Raw genomic sequence first — 12,332 nt, 5'->3', positions numbered from 1 at the left:
CAGCTCCCTGCCCCACCACGAGCAAGGACAGAAGCAAAACTCCCCCGTTTTCCATAGCTACGGACAGAGCCAGAATTCGTTCTCCCTGCAGTGGCAGTTCTGCCAAGACAGATCAGACAGATCTTTCCTTCTCAGATAACCCGCTTGGGTGACAAGAAATGCTTTCCCTCCATCCCCCAACCGATTTCAGAAATAACTTGGTTGAGGGAGGCAACAAGAGGTGGCAAACTTTGCCCGAGTCCTCATTGTGCAGGTGCACGTTGCATTTGGGCTCAGGCTAAATTCTCTAAATGACCAAGCCAGGGGAGAGCCTTGCTCCCTCTCTCTGTGCTAGCTTGAGAGAGCAAGTAGCAGTGACAATTCATGTGCAAGGTGTGTAGCTGCAACTCCCAACACAGCGATGACCATCTATTATGCATTATCTTATGTAGGTAGATACTGACTGGGTAGTTATGTCATGCACCTCTCCGCTCTGTAAGAGGAATCAAGTCCTCCTGAACTCGCACAAAGGGCACTTGCTAGAACTTAGCTGTGCTCTCTACAGGGGTTGAGCATCAAAGGAGAAAGCACAAGGCATATTCCCAGTGCTTAGATGAGGCCTTACCACTGTTAGTTGTCCATTTTTGGCTTTGAAGACCTGAGGCTCCTGCCCAACGGTAAACACCATCGTCCCTTCCTTCCCAGAGCCAATGCGAAACTGAAGACTGCAAATACAGACAGAATTAGTCATTAGGTGCTTTCCTCGCAATAGGCTTTACTCTAAGCCCCCTTTATTTCTGTTCCCTTGGCAAATCTCGTTAGATTAGAAGATCAGAGCCCTCCAGCTTAGGTAAATTTCCTAAACAATTGCATTATACCACACAACCCAGACGGGTTTGATGAATGGAGCATGCCTGCCTGGTCCAGGCATTTGAATTTCCCTGGTGCAATTAAGTGCTAGAAGATAAGCAGATCTGACCTGGAGAAAGCCACTGAACACACAGAATCTAATTACAATTGAAATGCAAAGGCCAGAGAGAAAAGCTGGAGCAGAAGTACAGGTTTCATATGCCAGTTTCAATTCATGTGGAGATTTGAGAGACAGACTGCATCCACCTGCCATTAGCTTGGTGGCGTGACTGAGAAGGTTCCTGCGCTCAGCAATCCCATTTCAGGGCCTTCTCGATCTTTTAGGGAGAGAGGCATTTATCCTAAAGTGACCCACAGGCTCAGCCCAGCAGGCTTTCCTCAGAGCTGGTGCTAATGAGATCTGTTGTGAAACCACTAAACCCACAACCTCACGCCCAGGTCACATCAGCAGAAGCCTGACAAAAGTGGTTTTAAAGTACAGTCACCTATAAACGAGTTTGGGTTTTAGGCAGGTGGGTCCCGGGCAGCTCTTCGGGCAGAGCAGCACACCTAGCAAGGTGGAACACACACAACCAGCACAGAAGCAAGCTTCATTAGTGTGGGAAAAAGGTTGTAATGATTTTTACTATATTTTCTTGTTCCAGTGCATCCCATCTTGTTGCCCCTGCGCCTGTGAAAGGAAGCCGTGAAAAAAACCCCGCGCTACTGCGACAGACTTAATCAGCTTAGGGCAGGCGCTGTCTGCTGGGGTGGTGTTCATAGTTTTGACCTAAGTAGGTCCAGGCCTAAAAGTTTTTGAAGCAGGTTCTTCTAGAAAATACAAACCTGCACAAAACTACCCATTCAACTTCCTTCCTTACCTTCCCTGCACAACTTTAACAAGGTTTTGCTTATTGGCCAGCATGCAGAGTTTAGTAACCGTCTCAAAGATATGCTCGCACTGAAGTATCACATCTCCCTGGAAACAAACAAACAAAAAAAACAACAAACCAAAATAAAGAGGCATAAAGTCATCTGGCATCGCCCCAGCACGTAAGGCACGCAGCAGCTGTGCATTCAGAGAAACTCCTTTCTAATGCTAGAGTAGTGACTGCTGTGCAGAAGTGACCGGTAACTACACAGCAGTTACAACAGTCATCTACAAGTTTAGTTTGTTAAACACCCTTTCCAGGGACTATTTAGGATTTATAGCAACTTTAGCTCTTAAAAAAAAAGGAAAGTGAAAGCTTTCATGATGAAACAGGCAGAATGTAAAGGTCTATCTGATTACAGAATTAGTAACCATCAGTAATTGCATAATCCCAGTATTTCCATAGGAAGATATTAGAAGTGTCAGCACAAGACCTTGCTTCTAACCACAAGCTCGCAGTAGCTACATTACAGTTTTCTACCTTCTGTTTGTTGTCCTCAGGCACATGAATGACTACAATCCCATCGCTCAGGTTACTGGTGGAAATACCTTCAAAAGATATCCAAGAATTAGAGGAAAAACTACCAAAGAGAGTTGCACACCACCATCATCGCCTTCCCAGCATGAGGGTGCTGTTCCCGCAGGGGCAGCGACCCCAGCCCTGACTCGTTTTACAGAAAGAAGTCGCATTCCTGAAGGGGGGCTCTGTACCTTACTAAGTGTGAAGAAAGTATATCCCCCTACTTGGGGCAAAATGCAACAGAGCTACTGCTTTGAAGAATTAATCCAAGTTTTCAAAATACCTTCTGAAGATCACTTTATCTGTCATCCACTTGTCCATAACGCAGTTCCAACAGTGGCTATTTAAATACAGTGCATTAGTTGTTTGCTCCGTACCTTTCCATGCTACCTTTGTTTTGGCAAGGCAGGAGGGGGGAAAGTATATATTCTACCCCTGGACTGTAGTTCAGACAATGGCAGGATTAAAAAATACCCACAAAATGGGGTAGGGGAGGTTTGGAGCTTTTTTCTCTCCCCTCTATTTCTGCAGAAAGTGATGACCTCCTGCATTTAAGTATTTCAAATAACTGTGTCCTCTTACTCATAATCTATACTTCAAGGAACTGCATGCTGACACACAGGCCCTTTATCCATCCCCGGGAAAAAGCGTTCTCAGGTAGATCATTGCTTCAAATATCTTTGAAAGACCACGTTTCAGAAGTTCATCTTTCCACCCCCAGGGTCACTGGCAGAAAGGGAAGTCCCACACCGACTTCCACCATTACCTTTCAGAGTAGCATAGTCTATTTTCTGCTTGATCTTGGCCATTTCCACCACATACGCCGAGGACTGGGTCAGAACAAGTAGCCGGTCTCGTGCTTTGAACCCGTTCCTGTCATATTTTATCACGGGGGTCACATACTGAAAACAACGAGCTGGTATCAGCGTTTCTCGCTACGGCAGGGTCCGGCGCTGGAAGCGGTTCAGCAAGGAGCAGCGCTGCACCGTGGAGCTGCAGATCCCAGCTCACGACAGCTGCTGCCAACCTCCGCTTACAACGATCTGGTTTCTTTATTACTTGGAAATTCAGATAGCAGAATCACGCTTTGAGAAAAGATGGTTTACCTGTGCCCTCTATGCCATAACCATGGGAAGTGCAGTGCACACACCTGCACTTCTGCCCATTACAGCCTGAACAGGGTGAGTGATGCTTTTTAAGCTTTTATTAAAAGGAACCTTAAATAATTTTTGTCTAGGTGCATTTTGGAGACCTGTCTCCAATTTAAAAGCAAGGAAATACTCGCTACACTGCTATTCATCAGTCTGCCCTGCCACATAGGCATGGCTGCAAGACAGCCTCGGGCGTCACGGGTCGCCCAGTCTGTGTGACCGACCAGCTCCAGGACTCCAGTGAAGCTGGTTCGAGGGCTGCTGAGCTCCAGCTCTCCTTCCCTTACCTTGATCTTCTCACCATGGATGAGCTGCAGTACTTTGGGGTTTATATCATTCTCTTCTGAGGAGCAAACCAGAAAGATAAACTGAGTGTAGGAGACAGACAGCCACCACTCTCACCAGCAAAGCACCAGAGAGCTGCATTAATTGTCCTCATCCCCTTAGTCCTTGTCCCCTTGGTACACTCCCTTCTAAACTGAGGGTGCTCACTTCCAGCTACTCCTAAACCTGTTCCAGTGATTCTTCCTGCCTGACAAGTAATTCATACTGGGAGTTACTGGCTGTTCTTGGGTCTGTGCTTGGTTCAGGCCCTGGCACAGAAGGACTTGTGCTGAGAACCACCCAGAGCATTTTTCCTTCTGCACAGTGCTCCAGCTGAAGGGCTCTGCCAATGCACTACTCAGGCTTTCTTCTCATGCCTTTTATGTGCTTAACACCAACTACATGAGTTCCCAGGATTTACATCCCTCCTTCCCAGCAGCTCCAGTCCTTCCCAGCAGCTCCAGTCCTTAGGACTGGATCCCTGCAGCTGGCGATGCTGCACTGCAACATCCCCGCTCAGCCTCCCTGCTCCATCCAGCACAGCGAGGGTGGATCCTGATCCATCCCAGCCCACAGGGAATTTTGCTTGGATTTATGGCTCTCTGTCCCAAGAGGGATTCCAGGCACTCCCAGTTTGAGAGCAAAGTCTGGCAGATTGATCGCCACGTTTAGCGTCACTAGACATAACAGGGCAAGGGAATTCAAATGGTAGGGCCCAAATGCATCAGGCGATGCCGCCTCTGTCAGATGGGAATTTCTCTTAGAAACTGAATCTGTTTTGTCAAACAGAATTTTCCTGAGCAAGGAGCACGTGGCCGAGTCCTTCGGGGGTTTGTTGCGTACTCACTTAGTCGGGTGTCCACGAAAGGCTGGTTTATGCTCTGCAGGTAGCCCTCCTTCTTCCCTCTGAAAACGGCACTTGCTACCACTTTTTGCTGTAACTGTTTCGAGAAGGAACAGCCTTTACCCTCTTAGAGTTTCTCCGTCAGTAACATCAGCAGTTATAACGTAGGCACCGTTACTGCACAACACCAGCCTTTCACTCATGCAGCATCTACCTCACTCCTGCTGCATTTCTTCCAACATCTTTAGGTTACTCCTGTATTACACCAAATAAAGGGCTAGTAGGGACTAAACAGTCCTACACATTTTTCTTATTTATGGATCTTTTCTAATTATATGAAGTGCAGTTTTAATGCCATAAGTTTAGGACCCACGTGTCTGTAGGAGAGCTGCACCGTACGTTGCAAGGGCCACTGAAACAAACACCTGACTCCCGGCCCAGGAATGTTTGCTCAGCGAGAGGAGCCGTGGTGCGTCAGGAGGTGCAGTCTGTGTTTCAGACAGTTCACAGAGAGCAGATCTCACATGTGCACGGCGTGTTTTAACTCGCACATTGGCATTCCACGTATTAGTTACCTGCACTTCCCTCTCAGCAGTAACGCCTCGGCAGTATCTCCTTACTAGGTTCCTAACGCAGATTTTCTGTAGCATCTCAGATGTCTACATTAAAAAAAAAAAGAAAAAAAAAAAGTAGAAGTTGTGCAAACAGCTCCCGCTGCAGTCCTAACAAATACTTGCCTAGTGCAAGCTGTTTTTAACATCCAGTCACAACTCCGTTTGAGCTCGCCCAGCCCAGAGACCCACCTACCCAAGAGCTTCGCTACCAGAGCGGGTTAATGCCCAGCAGCAGCTGAAGGACGCAGAACACCAAGCAGCCGAGTCATTACTAGAGTTACTACAAGCAGCAAACCCCATCTGCCACCCCCAGACGAGACTGTGGCACCGCACAGGTAGCGTGCCACTAGCATCGCTCTTCCCCTAACCTTCCGCCTGAGCTTTCCAATTTCCCAGGCCCACCTCACCCACCGAGCACCGGGCACAGCCAGCATGGGAGTGATCTGCTCTGGTCCCGAGCCAGGCTACCGGCAGGATCAAAGGGGCCACAGCAAAGGTCAGCAGCTGTTTCTAAACGAGAGTTCTGCTGGAAGCAATTAGAGTTTGTCCAATTCATGCACTGAGGCTACCTGTCCTGCCAAAGCTCAAACAAGATGAAAGGGTACAGGTCTATCTGTGCTGCAAGCTTAAAAACATTGTGGGATTAATTTTGGCTTTAATAGGGCTCATGAGTTCACTTTTCTGTCAGTGCATCTTCCTTTCTGTTGCTTAAAACAAAAGCACCAGGCTCCCTCCTTTCCCTTGGAAACTCAAGCAACAGCACCATTCTTCCCACTCCCAGCCTCCTACAAATACAGGGGATCTCAAGGTCTTCCAGAGCTCTGCCATCATGCCTGAAGAGAGGACAAGCCAACAGAAGATCACTGCTCTTTTCCTACATGAAGCACGCACACAGGTGACCACAGAACAGAAGCCATCTTCACCGCTCCCCAAGCCTGCGGCAACCCTCACCTCTTCCAGGATGGAAGGGGGTTGGAGCCAGCTCTTGTCCAAGACGTTTTTTGGAACGTGGTCTCTGAGCTTTGTCAAGTAGTTGTACTGCACAAGCTGGACAAACTCAATGTTCTCCGGGCAAAGGGGTTTCTTCCGATTGATGAAGCCATTTATGAACCTACAGAACATATCCAAACCAGAACGTACACGTTACGTTCAGAAATCAACGGAAATGAAAGGCAAGCCACAGACGGCACACAACAGGCTAACAGATCATTGACCTTAACTCAGGTACACTGTCACCTGCGTTACAGCAGTGGAAATCTTAAGCTTTACAACATTCCAAACATTAACATTTTTTCCAAGTTTTTTTGACCAAAATACAGTCCTTTGGCGTTAAAAAGGAAGATCAGCACTACTTCTGATGCAGTATTCAGGAGCTGGGTTTAAGGGAGTGGAGATGGAGGCCCACATATGAAGAGACCAGACAGGCACACAAAGGATTGGTTTGGAGATCCCTTGTACCAATATAAGCTAGCAGAGCAACAGAAATTGGTGCAACTCAGAGAATTCCTGAAGAGGTGACAGGCATTTCTGATCAACCCCCTCTGGCAACTGTCCTCCTAACTGCAACAATAGCTTAGAAATGGGTGTGAAGGAGATGGTTTTGACTCACTGTACTGTCAGTACTCTGGACTCATTGTCCAGAGACCATCACCAGGCTGTGACCCGCCACCCACAACCCTCCCAACGACTACCACGCAGTGACAATTACTTCCTGATTATCTGAACCGCCCACGTCCTCTTCTTGGCCTCCTTCCGTGCCAGCACTCCTCGCCAACAAGCCTCCAGCTTGATAGCTGCAAGAATTAATCACGTCCTTGTATTAGTATCAAGGGTCCTGTGCCATACTATCCTTTAAACTCACATAGCAGAAGTTATAACTGGCTCTTTTGCAGCTCTTCCCATCAGCTGATCTTTACAGTAAGAAGCTGAGAACATTTTCTTCTCCATAGTAACTGGTTGATCCGGCACTACCTGCACTGTAGAGCTCAACGTCAAGGCAGTGATGTACTGTACACAGCAAGCAGCTCATCTTAGAAAGCTGGCCTTTGAGCCTGCAGCATTAGTTATCAGCCTGTCCGCTGCAATAAGAGGGTTTGTCTCCCTAGCAGTTAATGAGCAATTCCCCCGGTACCCCGGACCACGCACACCCACAGGCACAGCAGAGGGTGCTGCCGCCGCACAGAGCTGCTCCCACAGCTGATGCCTGGGTGACACCAAGAGCAGCACAGGGTGCGAGGAGCTAAAGAGACCTCTGTGAGTGCTCTTCATACAGCTGTCCCCTGCATCGGACCCCAACACCCACAGCCCTGCAGGGAAGCTGCCAGTGCTATCTGCAGCAACATGGATTCATCACCTCCCAAAGCTACAACTCCTACTGGAAAGCATAGCCCTAAGAAGAGAGTCCTCAATTCCAGAGCCCATACCTGCTTCTCTCTTCTTCTTGTACTCTCTCTTTCCAAGGCATCCTTTATATTTGGCCTGTAGTCTTGAAACTGGCAAAAAAAAAAAAAAAGCAGAGATATTGCTCGTATCTACAGGATCACAGCATTCAGGAGCTGTGCTCCCAGCAATCAGACACCACGTGCCAAGGCACCGGAGGGCCTGCACAATCACCGAGGAACAGAGGTGCCAAAACCACCAACAGGACCAAAAGTAGCCTGTGTAGGCAAACGTGCCCGTAGGCAGCCCCATGCATTTATGCATTTCAAGCAGGTACAAACAGGTAACACTAGGAGGAGACAGGCGGTATCCCAGTCCCAGGGGAAAGGTACGTAGTGCATCTAGACACGGACCAGCAGTTACTAGTAGGACCAAGGAGCTCTAAAGGAGATATGTATCTTGAACTCAAGCAATATAGCTAGTGATTTCTCCCCACCCTGGAAAGAGATTACTAAGTTTTCCTTGGACCCTCCAGAGCTATGCAGACCAGGGGTCTCGGCTCTCACCATGGTGCATCTGCTGCATGAACTGGGAGCCCAGAAACAGTTCACCCAGGCTCTGCTTCTTAGTCTATATATAGATAAAGGGAACTGGAACCATACCCAACAGGTTCTTTCTGAATTCAAATGCATCTTCAGTAGCAAACAGAGTCTTTGGGAACCGAATGAATATTTTGGTTCTGAAAAAGAGACCATGAACAGCTTATTCACAGTGAGCCATCGTTTCAGCTGCCCTAACCACGCTCAGAGTCCTCCAACTAGCTGTAACGCTGACAAATTACACCTCCTTCCATAGCCACTCTTCGTTTGTCTAGCTGGCACATCCCGAAAGGGCGTTAAGGGCTTGGCAAAGGGTGGCAGAGAGAGGGAAGAAGCAAGCCACCAGTTACTGCGCAAGGTCCCCCGTGCCCTGGAAGGTGCAGTGTGGAGACTTTTGCCTTTACGCTACTTGTAATTATCAACGCTGGGATCCCTGCAAGTTTCCCAGGAGCTGTGGAGCTCAGGATAAGCAGCTGAAACCCAGTGAAAACAGGTTTCCTTGTCTTAGCTACTATCCTAGACATTAATTCATGGATTCCGATAGCCGCAGGTTGAAGGTAACATTAGAGAGCCCTGCCTTGCTTCATGCCTTGTCTTTAGCAGGGAGGACAAGGCTGTGGTTCAGGAGTGGTTGCAAAAAGCAGTTAAGAAAAGAACCCAAGCCTAAGACAGGCAAGTTGCCTCTGGCTGCCCAAGCATGCAGGGAGACCTGGAGCTGAAGCAAGGCAGCCCATCTCCCCTAACCCAGAGATGAAAGAAACTCAGCTGGATTCAAGCTTCCATGGAAACAGGAAGGTAAAAATACAGAGGAAATTTATGCGTCTGGGCTTTTTATCTGTCTCCTTGCTCCTGTGCACTGTATACCTTTGGGGTGAGGTTACTTTGGCCTGTTTTAAAGAAGTCACTAAACAGAAGCCATCAGATTTGCAGACCCAGGCAGGTCCACCCAGTTCACATGGTCAAGCAAGAGCCAAGCTAAAGGGATCCGTTCACACCACTACATCTTGCAGCTCTCCGGGAAGGGCCACATGGTGGCTTAGCAGTCACAGACAGGACAGAGGATCAAATATGGCAAGCACCATGCAGCTGAGCAGCAGAGATCACAGCCAGAGAAAGAAAACTTACCTTCCTAATTTGTATTCCTCAGGCTTGTAACCAATGTGCTTGATGAGCCTCTCCACACCCTCAGCTGCTGGCCCATGCCAATGTGGCCAGGTAGCTGGACAGAGGGATTTATACCTGAAACATCAGCAAGACATCAACACAAATGACTTGATGTTTGAGGAACCCCTTCCTGAAACTCTCCCTCCCAAATTCCCACTGCTTTATCCAAGGCAGAAGATGCCAAAGCAGGTCGAAACGGATACAGACAAGAGACACCTACAAAGGTTATCTTTGATGCAGAAGAGTGTCTGCTGACACCTCCACATCTCCTGCCACTGGGACTTGACATTTAAACAAACCTCCTCGTGGGAGGGCAGGTTTACCTGGCTGGAGGGCAGAACAGTTCCACTTACCTTTGCAAGAAGAGTTCATACTTCCGCCGATATGCGAAGCCAGCTCGTCTCACCCGCAAGTGCTCCATCAGGCCCAGGTATTTCACCTGATGTCGGATCAGATAATCGTCAAACTTCCCTGCAGTAAGAGCACACATCCACTGGTAAATACTGTCTATGGAAGCTCACTCACTTGTCCATGTATCGGGACAAATAAGGAAGGAATCAAATCCACAGTTACCCAAGGTGATGACTTCGCTGCTAGCTTAACTAAGAAATACATATATTATCATCTCTCTGTAGATAATATATATATTATATAAAAATATATTTTAGCTGCTGTACCGAGCTACAAAGTCTGCCTCAATTCATTCCTTTATCTCAACTGTGTCTTCAGCCCAATGCCTTACCAGGCTCTTTGTTCTCATTCGGTTTAATACATCGGACATAAGAAGGCTCCTTGGACATCAGGATTTCTATAAGGCTCGTCAGACTGTTTTTGAACTGAGTTGCAACCTAAGACGACATTGAAAGAAGTTTCTTAGCTTTGGAACTCAAGCGCTGCAGTAATTGAAATCAACTCGTTCCCTGCGCCCATCTTGAAACTGTAAGTAAAAGGCTGACATATGCATTAGTACCACAAAGCTCTTGAAGCACAGTTAAATCATCAGTTACCTGGACAGAGTGCTTAGCAGGAATATTTGAACCCCTGCCACGCAGCTGGACACGCAAGGCAGCCCTTCAGAAACTAACTACTGTTGGATGCTAGGCACAGGGCTCGTTTTAGAAGGATGCATTAATAACACCACTAAGGTATGTCACGTTGGTAGCTGCTGTCTCAGCAACATCGCTGGTCAACTACCAGGAGGCTAGCAGGGGTGTAGCACCAGCAAAAAAAAAAAAAAATAAAAAAAATCTACTGAATTCAGGACTAAGGACAGGATCAGTGGTTAAATCAAGACTGGGGAAGTTGAGTTTATACTCAAAGTTAAGACTAAAGAGGAAACTCACAGTCTCTGGTCTCCTCCTGTTGTCGAGCTCTGACAGTAGAAAGCAGTCTCTAATGATGCCATTTTTAGAGTTGCACAGCACCTGAAACAGGGTAAGTGAAAAGCTGCCGTATTTAGCAGGCGTGCTCTTCCTGCTGCGATGCTTCTAAGCTTGAGCAGCACAGCTGTAAGGACGCGCATGTAGGTGCCTAAAGAACATTGCTAAGGAGAAATATATGTTCTTGTTTGCTACAGAGATTCCATACATCTTCTGCAAAACATCTCTCCTTCAAGCAAGGTAACATAAAAGCCTTTTTGTGTTCTTACCTCTTTCAGGTTTCTGTACAGGAGATCATTATTCTTCTCCAGAAATCCTAAAAAAAAAAAAAAAGAGAAGGTTTAATACTTTTTGAAGGCTACACACTAACACAAAATCTGGAAATTTATATCCTCGAAATTCACACTGCATTCATGTTTAAGACTTTCAAGTAACAATACTTTCAGAGGGCAGATACTTTGCAATTCATCTTCACGTCAAGTTGTTATCTACCACATTGGCTTAAAAGCTCAGGTAACTTCTAGACTGGCACTTTGTTCACACTCACCAACAGCGCAGTAAGTGACTTCTCCTGCGTAGTGAAGGAGGCGGAAATCCACCCAGTCAATGGATTTCCGTGTTTTCTGGTCTGCAAGCTTGCGGCTGCAGGGAAAAAAAAAAAACCACCAAGAGAAAAGGCAGCAAATAGGCTTCCTCAGCTTGTAGAAAGTCACCTGCACAAAAAGCAGCCGTGGGAGAGCTGGGAGTCTATTTGAAGTCTGTTCTATCAACATGGCTCCGACTACACGGTTATGGCGCACAATCAGATTATCATCTATCTGTCCATTCTGAACAGCTAACAGCAAAATTCAGTGCTGGAGAACGGGAGTCAGCTACCAGAAACTCCTCAAAATATCTGCAACCTATCCATTGCCATTTGGCAACGATCAGCCTTTCCAGAAGTATTAAGATTCCCTCCTACAACATTCATTTAAATATATTCTCATTGCCTACGTGAGAAAAAGATCACTAGCTTCCTCAGTTTCAAAGTGAAAATGGAGGGGGGGAGAGGATTGTTTGAGGTATTTTGCCCTAGAACAAGAACGCAAATGCAAAGGAGAAATCAAAATTTTCAAGAAGAGCAGGAAAATTTTAGAAAGCAAGGACTCGGGGCGGAGGGGGGAATAAGAGGAAAAAACCAAAAGAGCAACTTAACAGTTTAAGTTTCAGCTTTGTAAGCAGTCACTAACAGCAGAGTCACATGTCACAACAGCACATTAGTACATCAACATTTCCTTCCAAGAGTATCGCCAAGTACAGATCCCAGTTAAGTAGCTCTAGCACTTCTATTTAAAGCTTTTAATCAGGCAGAACAGTACTAAGGCACATTGTGGTGACAAGGAAGTTGGCTACAAATTTTCCACTTGGCTGTGATGAACTTCAGAGATGTAGAAACGGTGACAATTCAGCAGCGTGACTCTGAATTGATGACTAGTCAAAGCCCTTCAGCAGGCTTCTGCTGGGAACTGCCACCACAGCCCAGCGCCAGCACACTGATCTGCCACCAAAACTGAATCCGACAATACTACAAATTGAGTATTAACCAAAACGCCACTCATC

General features: G+C 47.0%; 1 protein-coding gene across 1 annotated transcript in view; it reads right to left on the bottom strand.

Annotated features, from left to right (window-relative positions):
- MYO1H (myosin IH) overlaps window positions 1-12,332 on the bottom strand; it is a 35,907-nt gene that overhangs the window by 1,561 nt on the left and 22,014 nt on the right. The window contains exons 15-31 of the mRNA XM_050906394.1: window positions 11,281-11,375; window positions 11,003-11,049; window positions 10,698-10,778; window positions 10,097-10,202; window positions 9,708-9,825; window positions 9,316-9,429; window positions 8,254-8,330; window positions 7,636-7,704; window positions 6,921-7,005; window positions 6,164-6,323; window positions 5,174-5,257; window positions 4,602-4,695; window positions 3,718-3,773; window positions 3,046-3,181; window positions 2,241-2,308; window positions 1,710-1,807; window positions 605-704 (exon numbers count right to left, since the gene is read on the bottom strand). Coding sequence (XP_050762351.1) covers window positions 605-704; window positions 1,710-1,807; window positions 2,241-2,308; window positions 3,046-3,181; window positions 3,718-3,773; window positions 4,602-4,695; window positions 5,174-5,257; window positions 6,164-6,323; window positions 6,921-7,005; window positions 7,636-7,704; window positions 8,254-8,330; window positions 9,316-9,429; window positions 9,708-9,825; window positions 10,097-10,202; window positions 10,698-10,778; window positions 11,003-11,049; window positions 11,281-11,375 — 1,588 coding nt within the window. The remainder of the gene's footprint in view (window positions 1-604; window positions 705-1,709; window positions 1,808-2,240; window positions 2,309-3,045; window positions 3,182-3,717; window positions 3,774-4,601; window positions 4,696-5,173; window positions 5,258-6,163; window positions 6,324-6,920; window positions 7,006-7,635; window positions 7,705-8,253; window positions 8,331-9,315; window positions 9,430-9,707; window positions 9,826-10,096; window positions 10,203-10,697; window positions 10,779-11,002; window positions 11,050-11,280; window positions 11,376-12,332) is intronic.

Source organism: Gymnogyps californianus, chromosome 16 (assembly GCF_018139145.2).
Source record: "Gymnogyps californianus isolate 813 chromosome 16, ASM1813914v2, whole genome shotgun sequence".
NCBI classification, from domain to species: Eukaryota; Metazoa; Chordata; class Aves; order Accipitriformes; family Cathartidae; genus Gymnogyps; species Gymnogyps californianus.
The sequence above is the reverse complement of the archived record's forward strand: the minus strand, read 5'-3'. Positions and strand labels throughout refer to the sequence as shown.